The sequence below is a fragment of the Sparus aurata genome, chromosome 11, assembly GCF_900880675.1.
Source record: "Sparus aurata chromosome 11, fSpaAur1.1, whole genome shotgun sequence".
NCBI classification, from domain to species: Eukaryota; Metazoa; Chordata; class Actinopteri; order Spariformes; family Sparidae; genus Sparus; species Sparus aurata.
This window is the reverse complement of record NC_044197.1, coordinates 23,476,009-23,491,648: the sequence shown is the minus strand read 5'-3', so window position 1 is coordinate 23,491,648 and position 15,640 is coordinate 23,476,009. Positions and strand designations below refer to the sequence as shown.

The 15,640-nt window shown below is 44.1% G+C and overlaps 1 protein-coding gene across 4 annotated transcripts in view; it reads right to left on the bottom strand.

The window, feature by feature from the left end:
• Positions 1-15,640, bottom strand: part of dennd1b (DENN/MADD domain containing 1B) — a 111,417-nt gene that overhangs the window by 65,828 nt on the left and 29,949 nt on the right. For 3 of the 4 annotated variants that reach the window (XM_030434508.1, XM_030434507.1, XM_030434509.1), the window contains exons 4-5: positions 1,303-1,352; positions 129-248 (exon numbers count right to left, since the gene is read on the bottom strand). In XM_030434508.1, the coding sequence (XP_030290368.1) occupies positions 129-248; positions 1,303-1,352 (170 nt within the window). Of the gene's footprint in view, positions 1-128; positions 249-1,302; positions 1,353-8,193; positions 8,248-15,640 lie in introns of those variants that run through there. The other variant, XM_030434510.1, reaches the window with a different exon arrangement.

Below are 15,640 nucleotides of genomic sequence, written 5' to 3'. Positions count from 1 at the left end.
GGTGAAATTCAGTTCATTAGGACAAGATAATAAATGAAGAATACAAAAGACAATATATATAGTTTGGAGGATAAAATTAACACTGAAGCATAACAAGATTATGTGAGCTGTGTGTGTGTGTGTATTACCTGAGCAGACATATGCAGACCCGGCAGCCTTGAGTGAGTCGACAGAAACCAAACCTCTGTTTGCTGTCAATGTCCGTCAGCACAAAGGTGAAATTCTGCCCCACCTGATTGTGGGAAACCCTGGGGCCGGACACAAGGGACACATACACACATAAATGGCCAAAACAACGTAATGACTCAACAATCAATTGAATGCAATCTGGTGCAGTAAACCTTTGAAATCTTTCAAATTCAGGATACAACAATATAGAACACAATTTGGTCTGGCTGGATCAGAAACAGATATAAATCTCACCATGAGCTAAATCCCCAGTCAAGATCCAAATCAGATGTCACATATTTCCACTGTGGCTGCTTGAAAAACTGTAAAATCTTTTCTAACCCCAAGGTACATTTTAGAGAAGCTATGTTCCTCCCTACACCACTAGATGGCAGCAGCTCAGCTTCAGTAAAAGACTGTATATCCTCCACCCCCCCCCCCACCCCCCCCCCCTTCTCTCTGTCTTTACAATAGGAATTTTAACATGTCATTTTCCATGCTGAAAATAAGAGGGCCGATACTTTTCAGAGAGCTGCCGGCCTGATCGGACCTACATTATGTAGAGGAGGACACACTTGGCTTAGGCTAAGGACTCTTTCACACACACATGCACACATAAACATGCTACTGTGCATGATCCATCAAGTGGGCACGTCACCGATGACCTCATCAGCATCATCTTTAATGGAAGTTGTTGTTATCATTATCATCATAATCATAGTGTGGCCTCACCACCGCAGCATTTACATTTTTTGTGGATATACTGCTAACAGCCGTGTGCTTTACAGGTCCAGTTAGAACACACTGAATGCAGGAAAATATCCGATTTCCTTTAGATGGTTTAAGACCAGAGACGTTATGTGCAGTCACACCCACAAATACACTCATACCAACACTGACAGTTAGTAAAACATCACATGACTGTACCCAGGAATGATGGTAATTTAAACATAACAACTGTGTGATGCACAAAATACACATCATCTCATTTCCTTTTTCATATGTGTCTCTGTAGGTGGGAGGAGAGCTAGGTGTACCTGTGTGTGCGCGTGTGTGTGGTTGTGGGTGTGTGTGCGTGTGCGTTCTGTGCAGAGGTGAAAGTGAGCTAAACAGGGAAGCAACGAGGAATCGTACCTTTCCACGTCAAAGGGAAAGCAGAACTTTGGTATCGTCTGAAGGACCTCCTGAGAAACCAGAACAGAGAGACACACAAACACACACCTTTTTAGAGAATTGCACATCAAAGGGAAAACAAATAAGAAGCGTGTATTGCAATATAAAAATCTCCTGGGCTTCCACTAAGTGGGTGCTATCAACCGGCTGAACAAAATGAGGATTAATGTTAAACGCTGCTGATAGCAATCTGACAAAGTCTTCACATCCCAAACACTGCAGCCTAAATGCACTTAATCCAAATGAATGGGCAATATAAACCACTTCATTTGGCAAAGCAGAGTGGAAAGGTTCCCTTTTTTTTCCAAAGATGGGGAGGGATCCTCGATCCACAGCTTGAATAATTAGCAGTTAATAAGTTCATCGATTATCTGTTGCCAAAGGGAGATGAAAAGATGAAGGAAGGAAGAGAAAGAAAGAGAGAGAGAAGGGAGAGAGAGGGGACACACAACACCAAGGCTATGGTGGCAGATTGTAGTGACAATGGGCTAAGCAGCTCTGAGGGGTTAAGAGGTAGGAGGGGGGTACAAGCCTTCAGGGCTTTACCTCCCAACACCTCCCTTGTGGGTTAGGGGGGGGGGGTCTGCATGATCTTGAAGCGAGGTGGGAGGGGAGGAGAGGGGGGGCACCTTTCCACCAGCAGCATATGGATTTAGACAGGGAGCAGGAACAGAGCGGAGCACCATATGGGTGAGCAACTCCAGACCAGCCACACAGCCATAGAGTCCTGGGTCTCTGCTCTGTCTGTCTGTCTGTCTGTCGCTCTGTCTCCCCGTCTCTCTGGCTGCTAACCTGCGCCAGAGTCGGCGCCAGGCATCAGGTCCTTTTTTTGCCGTCTGTCTTTCAGCTACCTCTCTCTCAGTTCTGGCCAACCTCACAGACTAATCCTGGGCACTGGGTGGCTGTCTGCTCTGCTCTGGCCTCTCTCTATCTCTTTCTCTTGGTTTGCCTGCCAAGCTCAGCCACCAAGCCCAGGGTCTGTCTCTTCTTTCTGACTGGAGATGTCCGAGCTGAGAGTGACGCTGCCGCTCTACTGTGTCTCAGTCTACCTCCCCCAGAGACTGATCCGGACGACAGGTTGGGTGTCTTCTGCTGCTGCTAAGACCTCGCCGCGGGGAGCAGTCACTGATTCCCCCTCCCCTTCCTGCCCCTCCTTATCAAAACTTAAAGCTGCCACCCCAGCACAACACAACCATCGGCACAGACAAGCAAGCAACAACAATGAACTATGACAGAAGGGGGGGATGAGGATATGTGTGTGTGTCATGTGTTTTTGTGCATTTGAGTATATGATGTATGTGAGCGCCTGGCTGCTTCAAGGACTTTGTGCATTCAATGTGAGAGGGTGGTTAAGCATGTACATTTGTATGTGTTTGTGTGTGTGTGTGTGTGTGGGGGTGGGTGACTGAGTTTGACTCGGCTATATGTTTTTGTGTGTGTGTGTGCCCACATATGAGCATATGGGAGGGGCAGGCAGGCGAGGTGGGGTGGGTGGGAAGTGGTTGTTTTTACTTATCAGGATCTGTGATAAAATAGAGAACTCGACAAAGACGGAGGGCTCAGTGGCAGAGGAGGTCTTCGTCTCTGCTGTGGGAGTGTGTGTGTGTGTGCGCGCGAATGTGTGCGTGCCTGTGCGTGCACGTGTGTGTGACTGTGTCTTGGCGTGTGCGGCGGTAAAACTGTCACACACATCAGAGCTGCCATTGCTGTATGCGTTTGCTACTATTATTAACCACTATGTACGCACACCAATATGTTCCAGAGAGCCCTCCCTGGCGCACTGCATATGGCATACAAACCCAAACAGACACGCACACATGCGCGAACACACACACACACACACACACACACACACACACACACACACACACACACACACACACACACACACACACACACACACACACACACACACACACACACACACACGCACACACGCAGGCACTCGCTTTCTGTGCAAATAAAAACATTTGACTTGCCAGATTTGAGAGTTGTCACAGCCCCGCCCACATCAGTTGTCTGTGTTTGAGTGACAGTCTCGAGGCTGTAGAGACTCTAATCTCATGCAGGACCAGTGGGAAGTGATGTGTCTGTCTGTGTGTATAATGTGACATAGAACAGCAGACATGTTCTCTCACTCTCTCTCTCTCTCTCTCTCTCTCTCTCTCTCTATTTATATATCTACAGCTCCTAAGAAACATATATACATAGTCTGTTTAGCTAAGGTATACTGACAACATACAGTCAGAAATTTTCAATTTTCAATCTACCATCTTTATAGTTGCCATTATATATAGTTTCTGTTTCTGAAATCAGACAAGATCTACATTCACCATAGCAATATAAAAAAATCACTCAACTTACGTAATAACCTAATAACTTGAATGGAGGGAGCTGAATACCTAATGTAGTAAACAGACAGAACAACTATTAAACTTTAATTTTGTCACATGTACGTTTCGGTCAGGACGCCCTTCCTCAGCATGTATTCTGGAAAGTTCACAATCAATCTAAACAGGTGTGTTAATTATAGGTTACCACAATCCGCACAACAGGTACATCCCAATAGGGCTGCAATTTATCAAATAATCTGTCGATTTGTTCTTGTCATTACAAAGTGTCAAATAATAGTGAAAAAATATCCATTACACTTCCTCAAGACAACTGTTTGTCCTTGTCCAATCTTTAAACGGCTTGCCCTGTACTATTTTGTCTTGTGCCCTGTTGTATTTTAGGAGCCCTTTTCAACACCTTGGCCAGGGACTACAGATGAAAAACAGCCCTTTGGCAAATTCTGGCATTTTCACATTTCACTCATGTATTACCCTGTGTTTTATTCATTTGCACTCTCCTCTCTCTTAAATAAACCAACAGTAAGTGAGTTCTCAGATTTGGAAAACATTTTTTTTTAAGTATATATGGAAAGCATTTACCAATTCCCAATCAAATTTATTTTAAAATAGTTGCAGATTAATTTTCTGTCATACACAGAATATTAACTGGCTAAATGACACAGTGGTTGAGCTTTAATAAATAAAAATAAATATTATATAAACTTTGTAGGGAAACTGCTGAAGAGGAAAAACACACCAAAACACCGTTGTTTGCACTGAAGTTACCAGCATAAACTTGTGATGAAACTTTTCGTCGGGGTTTTGAGATACCCCTCTCTGAGATTTCTGCCACAAGCCTAATACAAAGGAGTCTAACAGAATATAATTAATAGTGCTCACAGGACTGAAAAATTGCATTTTATTCACAGCATGTCTTTTTGGAATTAGCGCTTTCATTACTCCGGATAATCTACAGACTTCTGAACGTACCTCTATATGCAAAGAGATGTGAAAATCTCGAAAAACCAATATCTATAAAACATAAAAAATATATATATCAATACTAATGCAAATAACACCAAACTATGTGCATGGCTACATACCACCAGGGGAAGAGGAGAAAATATGTGTTTTGGTAATTTGGATGAATCAACCTTTCATACTGAGCTCAACAGTGTTCCCTGTTCCAGCAGCTTTAACCAAACAGACAGCTTGTATGAGATCTGCAGCTCATAATCTTTCTTTTCCTCATCTGTCAGTCTGTTTCCAGTTTCCTACATCATACCTGTATTTCTGATAACTCGTCCTCGGATCTGTAGCTCTCTTTCCACTTCCCTCCCTCCATGACTGGGCCCTATACCATGGGGATATCTAAACAGGAATGGCACAAAGGGGGAGTGTTCTTCCACAGTTTCTTAGTACAGTAAGCCCCCCACCACTACCACCACACACACATGCACACATGCACACAAACATACACACACTCCCCCTGCTTGCCATTTTCCCAAGACAAAAGAAAAAGAGGCAGCTAATATATTTGCAGCTTTGCGAGAGGGGGTGGAGGAGTGGGGAGGAATCTGCTGCTAGGCTGAGCTTGGCAGACAGTGGTATATGTGTGTGTGTGTGTGTGTGTGTGTGTGTGTGTGTGTGTGTGTGTGTGTGTGTGTGTGCGTGCTGTTTATCGTGAGTGGAGACAGGGGTATCACTCAGTGAGACAGAATACTCTGGGTTCCCCCAGCGGACGATCCTGCTATCACTGCACCACAACACTACAACACACAGCAGCACTGTGCAGCTTTGCACCGTACCCCTGCAGAATAGCACCGTACAGCAGGGGAGAGCAACAAACTTTGCAGCACAGGGCGACAATCTCGCTTTTCTACTCTTAAAAAATAGGCCTAAACTTCACTTTTATTCCTGCTCTAGCCTGATTCTTTTAGAAGTAATTGTGGTGGGTTAGGTTATATATAGTTGAGGCATACAGCAGGTACTTGGGGGGGGGGGGGGGATTTGACACATGAGAGATCATACTCTGTGGGATAGGCTCGACTGTTTCTAGCACACATATATATGCACCTCCCACTTGGCCACTCACCAGGAGTAAAACGGGGGGAAAACAGCTTTTAACATCACAGCAAGTGGACATAATGTTGTTAACCAGGTTTTTTTTTTTAAGTGTCTTTTATAAACTGATTAAATGCTAAACTCAGTATCGGCCATGGTGTTTCATTTTGGGTGAGAACTTCATGAGCAATATTCATTTTCCCATATGCTTGCAAATGGATGCAGGGAGGGAATGAAGGAGGATGGAGTAAAAGAGCAAAAAAGCTGAAACTATGAGGAAAAAAAGAGGAGAGAAAGACAGAAAGGCAGACAGACAGGCAGGCAGACAGACGAGTGAATGTCATGAGGAAGGAGAGATGGAAAAGGTATTCGATGGACGGAGCAGAAGGAGGGAGGAAGAAGGGGAGGGAGGGAGGGAGGGAGAGGCAGCACAGTTCATGCCCCTCTCCCCATGCAGCGAGGACTCCTCCCTGGGGGGACTCAGACTTTAAGCCCCTGCCCTGCTTTATATTCCCCTGGCTACTGCAGCCAGATCAATCTAGCTTGCTACCCGGTGTAACTCAACCCAGTTCAGTGCAGCCTGGCCCCCAGAGCCCTCCATGCAGGGTGTAGTTTTAGGAGGAATGGAGGCTGGTGGCAGGCAAATTTGTAAATGTACCACTGGTATACCCATATTAGAAGCAGACTTTTAAAAAGGACAGTATCAGTGTTTTTGCATGTGTCAGCCCATTACTACAACTCACATGTACTTTGCATTACTGTCAGCTGTTTTCAAAGCATGCCACGCTGTTTCAGAATCCGGGATGTGTTTTTTCACTTCATAATCCATCACATTGCACATTGTGCCTGCTTTTATTTATTTTTTTGGTCAGAGTTAATTTATTATTTCCCGGTAATGCAATTGTAACTGCAGACTTGAAAAGCCTGCACGGCATTACCACACAAAAATAACATAACTCAATATAATGCGGACAAGATGTTCCACTGATGCATTACTTAACTCAAGTTAAGTTTTTGCAAGATGAGTTTTTACACCAGATGGAAATGAACAAAAATCAATTAAAGCTGGAAAAGGAGGTAGTAAAAGAGCCACGAGGATTCAGCTGTGAACTTAGCTCAGCTCAGGTGCAGCCTGTCACATGTGTACAAGTCATCAAAGATCTGAAGAATCAAACCAGCTCTGAATTTCTGTTCTTTAATGAGGTAACATACTTCCCAGCCATGTTAATAGTTTTAATTCAGTTACTGTGTAAAGGCATTGTTAAAGTCACTGCGTAAAATACTATAAAGGTCAGAGGATTACACATTAGTTCATGATTCGAACTGGTGATCAGGCAACTCAATTCATGACATCACAATCACACCACGTCTAATTACCTAACCATTAAGCTAAATTCTGTGTCCACAAAAGCCAGGATGCTTCTGAGTCCCTAAACTGAGCAAACACCATCCACTGAGGAAGACCACGAGATGACCTTGAGTTAAAGATATGGAGAATTTCTGCTTTAAAATGTCTAAAAATTGATTGACAGTTATATATTTTCTTTGCTTGTGTACCTACATTATTCCCTACATTTCCAACAATCTTCCTGCCCAGAGAAATCAGTAATGTAATTGAGGTAATGGTGTGTTTCATTTGGTCACCTTTCTCAATAACTTCCAGGGAAACATCACAATGATACAGTGTGGAAGGAAGTCTGCGACTTTGTCTCAACATAACGTGAATCAAACTTCCTTAACCTCTTCTGTGAACATTTCTGCCTGAGTCTGTGACTGTGGTTGTGTAACAATGAAGACAACTCCCATGAGTTCAAGCCACGTTACGACGTCATCAAATTACATCTTTTGTTTTCATTGTTTTTATTTTGTTGTTGTAATATTTTAGTTTATTTTAAGACCCATTGTGGCAGAAATTAGATATTGTGCGCTTAAGATATTTTTTTTAACTTGTAATTGAGGCAAGTTACACTCCACATAACATACGTTTTAGGAATGCTGAACGTCGCACTCTTAACTGTATAGGATCGTTATCATGATCCAAAATACTGGAAACTACATGTTGGAATTCTGTCGATGTGCACTGGGTGGTTAACTTTATAATTATTTCAATAATCTAAATATACATCAATTTTTATATTTTTGTTCAGACTATGCAGAGTATTCCCCAGCTAGTGGCTGCAATGCTGGAATCAGAAGTATACTTTAAGACTTTGAGGTAAAAGTTGAGAGAGACCAGTTCTTCTGTGGATATGTCTAATAACTGTACGAAAACTGGCTTTTGCAAAGCTATCTCTTCTATATATTTCAAACATGCAGTATAATAGAGTTTAAAGGCAACAGTGGGTAGCAGCAGGCAGGGACCCTGCTTATCCAGCCAGCGCTTTCAACAGTATAATGACACAGTCAGCAGGGCTACTAACACATCAGCGCTGGAAACCACAGTGTCTCCACTCACCCTTCCTTCACCTCTTCCTCCCGCACGCTCCCGTGGCCTCTTCATCACCTCCTCTCTTCCTTCCCTTCTCTCTCGTTCTCTCCATCCCCCACTCTCCGTCCTCTTTCACCTCCCTCCTAAACCCCCTGTCGTCATCTTGGATTCCCCCCTTCCTGCATACCCCACCTTTTCCTCACCCTTACCAACACCCCTCGTCCCCCCTCTTGCCCCCCCTTTCTCCCCCTTTTCCCAATTAGTCTGTCTGTGTGCAGCTACCCAGCCGATCTCTGCCCATCCTGCCGGTGCTGGTTCGCTCACCCAGCCCCTCTGGCGAACATGACAAAGAGAGATCCTCAGTATTCAAACAGACACACTGCTTTCAAATGCCGAATGGCAGGGTCGACCTGGGTGCAGCTTTAAGCAAAATATTCAAATTCTCAGCCTTTCTTTTTTAAGAATTTGCATGGATATGCATTCATTTGCAATGTGTAAAGGCACAAGGACAGCTGAGCCTTGGTTTTAGAGAGAGAGGGGGAAAAAATAAATAATGCAGGATAAAAATGTATGATGGTATGAAACCTTGATTGGGTAGACTGGTGGATTAAAAATAGGTTCCAAACTAATAAAAGCCCAAAGCCACAAACATATGACTCATGTTACTGATGCACTGATTATTATCAGTTCTTTCACTTGAAAAAGGGAGGGTATTAGTCTGTGATATGATACACTATAAACAACATACTTCCTGAACAACTTCCTGTTTGTCGAGTGTCTCCAAACTGCACCAGATACCAAAAGGTTAGGGGATGTGATAATATCAACGAGAAATAGAGAGAGAGAGAGAGACAGATAGTCTTAGAAAGAAAGAAAGAAAGAAAGAAGAAAGAAACAAGAGGGTGAGGGAGAAGAGATAAACTGTGGGTATGTAAATGTTTAAAGCCTTAATAGAGCACTTTAAAACATTTAACATTGTAAATCCTGAAGAAAAGAAAGCTCTCAGGCAAACTTAAATGGGCTAAATTGTGTGTCTCCTCTTTCATACCTCCCATTCTATCACCATTTAGCATTCAAATACATTGTGAAATCAATAGAATCCAACCAATAAATTAGAAAAAGGGCACAAGAGATTAATCTCCTGTCATATCATAGACCACAGCCTATTAATACAATGCTTTACAAAGTATCATACAATCGTTATGAGGGACTTATTCCAATAATGTCTACCACCCCACTATATCTTCCTGAACAATACCATTATTTTCAAAAGCCAAGAAATAAATGGAGGTATGGTAGTTATTGTAAAGCGTTGCATGAGTCAGTGAAATCTAAGAATTGCTTGACCACAGAAAGACTTGCTTAATAATCAAAACCACATTTTTTAAAAATGTTAATTTGTTTTCAGAGAGCATGTCGGACATGACAAAAGTACTTGTTTATTTCTCATTGATAACTTAAACTGAGTGCCAGATATTTATTTGCGAGTGGGAATGTCACACAGACATATTTCTATCTTGAGCAGGACACTCTCTTGGATCAGACTTCGGTTGGTGACAACTTAAAAATATCCGCCTCCATAGTATATCTGAACACATGCGGGATGCTTAGGTCTTGTCTTACTAACAGTGAGTCCAAAGGGCTTTATCTTTTTTCAGGCAGCTGGAAAAATTAACAAATCTGATACAGACACAGACAGAGTAAAACTTAAAAACGCAGACTAAGAGAGGGAACAAGACAAAGGAAAGGACTAAAAATGACTATGAATGACAAAGACAGTGACAGGGGCGATGGTAGGGAAGCCAGATTTAGAGACGGAGATAGAGACACTATTCTGTAGGAATAAAAAATCCTTCAGAGTAGTGAGGAGAGGAGCAGAAGAACAATGGGCAGAGGCACAGCCTCCTCTGGCCGCTGCAGACCGCAGACCCTGCAGAGATTTCTTTCATTAGGCTTTAATAGTATGCTGCCGGCTTGCCATTCTGACCTGCGCTCTGTGCCAGTAATAAGAACGGCCTTCAAAGCTGGACCAAAGCAACAGAGCTGCTTGAGAGGGGGGAAGGTGCAGAGGGGGGTGATGGAGAGAGGTGGAGGGGCACATGAGCCGATGAGGTGCACTTTTAAATTGACACGGGGGCGTTACATTTTCACATTGTTGCTCACTCTGCCCAGGCTGATAGGAGAGGGAGATAGGGGAAGAGGGAGTTTTGTCTTCCTGGATTTTTTATCTAATCCCCCTCCGCCAGTTTCTGTTCCCAGTGACCCCTCTGTGGCACAGTGTCTGTGTTATGGGAGGTTATTTTGGTTAAGGGTCCCATGTTACCCACAGCTTTTCTCCAGGAGGTGTTGAAGGTGGCAGATTGATCTTCTGGCCTCTTCGAGCACTTGCCAACACCTGACAGATATATGTGGTCTGATATTCATGCTGTATGCGCCACCTCTATATCACGAAGAAATCCTGTTTGCTAAAAATATTTGTCATTTTCAAATCTGCGCTTTCAGACCCTTAAGGACATCACAGATGCCTAAACCAAGGACAAAATAAATGCCTTAGTTTGGCTCTCTTGTGTATTTCCACTGGCCTCAACACCTTACACCGCCCTCTTGAATGGAAACGTCACTGGAAAATTTGCATCCCAGAAGCCATTGCATTTACCCCCCGAGATGTCCTTGCTCAAGTTTAATAAGGGAAGGTAAAATGTTGCTTGGATTCTTTGTTTTCCTCTTTAGGCTATCATGCATATGTAGGATGAATTCAATCATTTGTTTTAGCAAGAGGGATAACATCCCCTTAACCCCCCACTGCCCAGCCCCAAACTCATTGCCGGTTTATCAGCTGTTAATGAGTCACCTCCAATACAACAACATTCCACTGGGGTAGTATACATGCCATCCATTGAATTGCACTCATTTATTTCCTGCTTTTTCCACAATGGATGTATTCATGTTATGGGGTGAGGGGGCATATTGCTTGGAGGATAAGTATGTGGCGTCAACAATAACACTGTGCATTATTCCAGTGCTAATAACCTGTCCTGCTGATGTCCTTTCTACGTATCACAGATGGGCTCAGACAGGGGAGAGCGGCAGTATTATGCCTCTGCAGAGATCTTCTACTGAATATATTACCATGTGATAGGGGGAGATGTCTCACTCCCTAACACACACACACACACACACACACACACACACACACACACACACACACTTGTAGTGTTGGGCCAAGAAAGCTGCATATGCCCCAAACATACAAGCATGGGCTTCATTAATGACGTGCCAGGAGGAGAGAGAGACAGGGATGGAGAGAGAGAGCACGTGTGTGTGTGTGTGTGTGTGTGCGCGCGCGCGTGCGTGCGTGCGTGTGTGTGTGCGTGTGTGTACCAAGCAGCCGGGGGGGGATTTCCTTCTTTAAGCTTTCAGCTCCCACTGGGCTTAGCTCGACTGTATGAACCCTGATGTGGGCCTGCCTCTAACACATGGCGTCACACACTCACACACACATACACACAAAGAATGTATATACTGAAGCTCAGCAGGGGAGCAGCAGTGCAACACTGGCTCCTAAACATTTGGCTGTGGACGTCTCATTGACAGATGTACATGGAATCTAGCGGAGGGGGTCAGGTCATGGCTGCACCCTCCTCTTCCTCCTTCTCCTTTGCTTCCCTCTGTCCATCCTTTACACAACACCCTTTTTGTTCTGCCATTATTTCTGTCTCTGTCTCTGGCTGGTGGCTGCTGGTTGTGCCATGTAACAGGGAGTGCAGCAAAGGAAAAATGTGCGCCAATTAAGCTGCATCGTTATATGTGTGATTGCTCTGTTGGCAACAGCAGCATGTGGTTAGGGTAAGTCTGGCATCTGATACCGTAAATACGAGTTTCCTGGTTGACAGCGACAACCTGTTTCTAAGTGTGGATGCGCTCTTTCTTCCTCTGTGAGTGAAGCCATTATACTGAGGGAATTTGGCAGCATTTAAAAATACAATATACTGTACATTTTGGTGCATCCTCACTGAGCTAGCCAACATTATAGCTCAGCCGAGGAGGAGGTCATCAATGTTTACATGCCTCTCTTCCATGATGAATGCTTCCTTCTGCGTGGCGATTAGCGTTAGCAGGTGTAGTTCCGAAATGAAACTGTGCACACCAAGGTTTGTGGATTATCTTGAGCAACCAGGTTAGATTGCTGGGAAGAGACATTGTTGTTGAATGTTTCAAATGAATTTTCTGGTGCTTTGAGCACCACCAGCTGAGTGCCATCTAGTTCTATTATAGAAGGCAGACACTCTACAGCTAATATCTCCAAAGCACATCGAGAAAAGTGTGGATTTAAACCCACCAAGGAACTCAGACAAATTGGTGTAGAATAAAGATATCATTATGAAACAAAATAAGGTGGAACAATGTTTTACCACATGACTAACAAACTCCTCGTTCCCTATTCTGGAGTCTCTGTTCCCTAACTGTAGCCGTGTGTTCAAAAACAGTCTAAAGAAGAAGAAAGCAGTGACACAATCGCCGACAAAGAATCAGAAAAATCTTTTGTCCGATCGCATATCATACAATTGACAACATAGTGAAACTGGTACTCACTCATGCATTTAACCCATCCTGAGGGAGCAGTAGGCAATGTACGCACTCAGGTACCAACTCCAGATCATAGCCATCACGGTGGGTTTCCAGTCAGTGCCTTGATGAAGGGCACTGACTGGAAAGTCAGCCTTGTGTACATGTACAGAGAACCCAGAGGAAACCCACACAAGCATAGGGAGAACATGGAAACTGCACACAGAAAGACCAAACCCAGAACATCAGGGCTAACCACTGCACAAGCCTATTGCCCATGGTACTGGATATTCAACTGATATGACATAAGACTGACTTAAGGAGTGTTGGAGTTATGGCAAATTATTCTTAACCCAACTTCATAAAGAAGCATTCTGCTGACATCAAAGACTTCTTTTTTTTTTTTTTTTAGATAAATATCTATGTATAAAAGTGCCATAAAATAAAATGTATAATGTTGCCTTGTGCTTCTCTTTCCTTCCTCTTCTATTACGTTTATGCTGTACATCCAAGGAGGTTGCACTGCTGAGGGTTCAACTCTATATACATTTGCCCCAAGAAACATGTTTTTCTGTGCTTTAGTTGCAGGTTGGAAGTTAGACATTTCAACTGGTAAATCCAACCTCGGAACGTTGGGTTGGGCGACATGTCATAAAAGCTAAGGAAACGCTGATAACAAGTAACGTTTGAGGAACAACCAACTGCATTTTCTCTCTCACATGTCACAAACACCAACAATTCCTGCCTCTCAGCAACTCTCAGAGGAACACACTACACACTACACACTACACACTACGCCAGTACAGGGTGACTGTCACATGATTGTTAGCCATCTCCAATAGATGGTGGCATCGTCCATCAGCCTAACCTTACTGGAACACAGCATGACAAAAGTAAAACTTGAACACAATCCAGTGTGCTGAAAAGTCCCCAATCCTTAGGATCAGCCACATTAGCCAATAGAAAGGTTTACATTTGAAAAGCTTGTTCACATCTCTGATGAGCTGATGGCCAGATGGAAACTAGCTTAACACACATTCACCATCAATCTACTGTTTTACTTTTGAAACTATTTGTCCTGGGAGAGGACCGGCAGTGCAGTTAGCTCATAGGACTTGTAGGATGAAATCATCTATAGCTGAATCAACTTCTGTCCACTTGCAGCTTGGGAAACACAAGCAACACAACCAACAGCTCTTTACTCCGCCGCCAAAACACAGCACCGCTTTTCTTTTCACCAGTCACTGGGCGATGCAGGAGAGATGTGAGCAGCGGGGCGTAAAAACACTTCCCCTGCTCTCCTCTTCCCTCTCTACCACCCTGCTTCTCCCAGGAAGCCAGCCCAGAGGTCAGCGCAATCAGGACCCATGAGCAACAAAAGGGCCCTAGTTAGGCGTCCGGCTCAGTGCCCGAGCCAAAGGCCAGCTTCATGGGGCGAGACTGTCCATTAGGCAAGACCCTGGAACACCCGGAGGATCTGAGGTGAAGAGGGTTAGAAGGAAGAATAAAAACACGATCAACCCAGACACATACACACACATATTCTCAAAGACATACACAGATCATATGAGGCCTTGTTTGACACTGCTGTCAGGGTGCAGTGAAGGGGAAAGACCAGACCGTGTGACACACTGAGACATCACACACATACATGTGCACATATTCATGCACACACACACTTTTAGGCCTCCCCCCACACACACGGGCAAACACAATAAAGGTATAAATTTCCATCTTTTTATCTCTCAGTTTCCCACACGTTGCGCCTGGCTTCACAAAACAGGCTGTGGCGGCACCCAAAGAGCTGACAAAATATGTTCATTCTCAACAGCTCGCCACAAAGCATCGCTACTTTTACCCCCATCATTTTGGAGGATTGGTGGACATGTCTGTCCTTGTGAATACACTCTGGCCTGACTGAGGTGCTGTACTTTTCTCTCCAGTATTACCTTCTTCACCTTTGTCACTCAATGGTGATGTTTCACTTTATGCTAGTCCATTTCTCAGTAACTGTAGAAAAAACTTTATCATTGTGAGGAGTACAACATTTCATGTTTGGTGTTAGACCCGGAGGCCAGGAAATGTACACATCACACACACAAAAAAAGCTATGCTATGAAAGTTAAGTGTCCCTCTTTTCACTGCCCCGACTCCTTCTCGATTTCTTTCTCACTTTGTCATTCAACACAGCTCTCACCTTGCCTTCATCTTTCTACCTCACCAACCCTCCAATCTCGACTTCTTAACCTAATTCCAACTTCCCTGTTAACTTATTTTGTTGCCAAAGATCTCCTTTTAAACTCATCTAACTGCCATCCTCCACCTCCTTGATTCTTACATCTACGTCTTCTCCTATATGACTGTTACTCTCATATATTGCTCCCTCCTTCGAGTGCAATACAAGGTCTCAACTGAGGGTCACATATCATTGTTTTCAAGTTAGCATGTCTGGCCCCCTGCTACAGAACCTCTGCACACCCACCTTGACTCCTCCACCACTGTTCTCACCCACTATCTGCTCCTCTCCTCGGGGTCAACACTCAGCTCCCTTAAGGCTGAACCCACCAATCATGTCTACTGGCTCCATCCCTCAGACTGCTGCTGCCTCACCCACCCAATCGACCTCTCTTCCAAAGATCCCCTATCCTGCCTCCCCCATCCAGGGTCTGGTCCAGAGCTGTAGCCACCAATCACAGCATGTCAGGCAGCCTGTCCTGATGGAGCACAGTGTCAGTGCAACACTCAGAGTTGCCGAGGTTGAAGCCTCAAGAGACACGCCGCCTCTCTTCTTCTTCTCTCTTTGTCTGTCCCTCCCTCTCTCCCTGTCTGGCTGATGACACAGTGAGCTTTTTGAGCAGAGATGGATGTACAGGACTACGTGAACAGAAAATAAGTAAAGTTTAGCCTG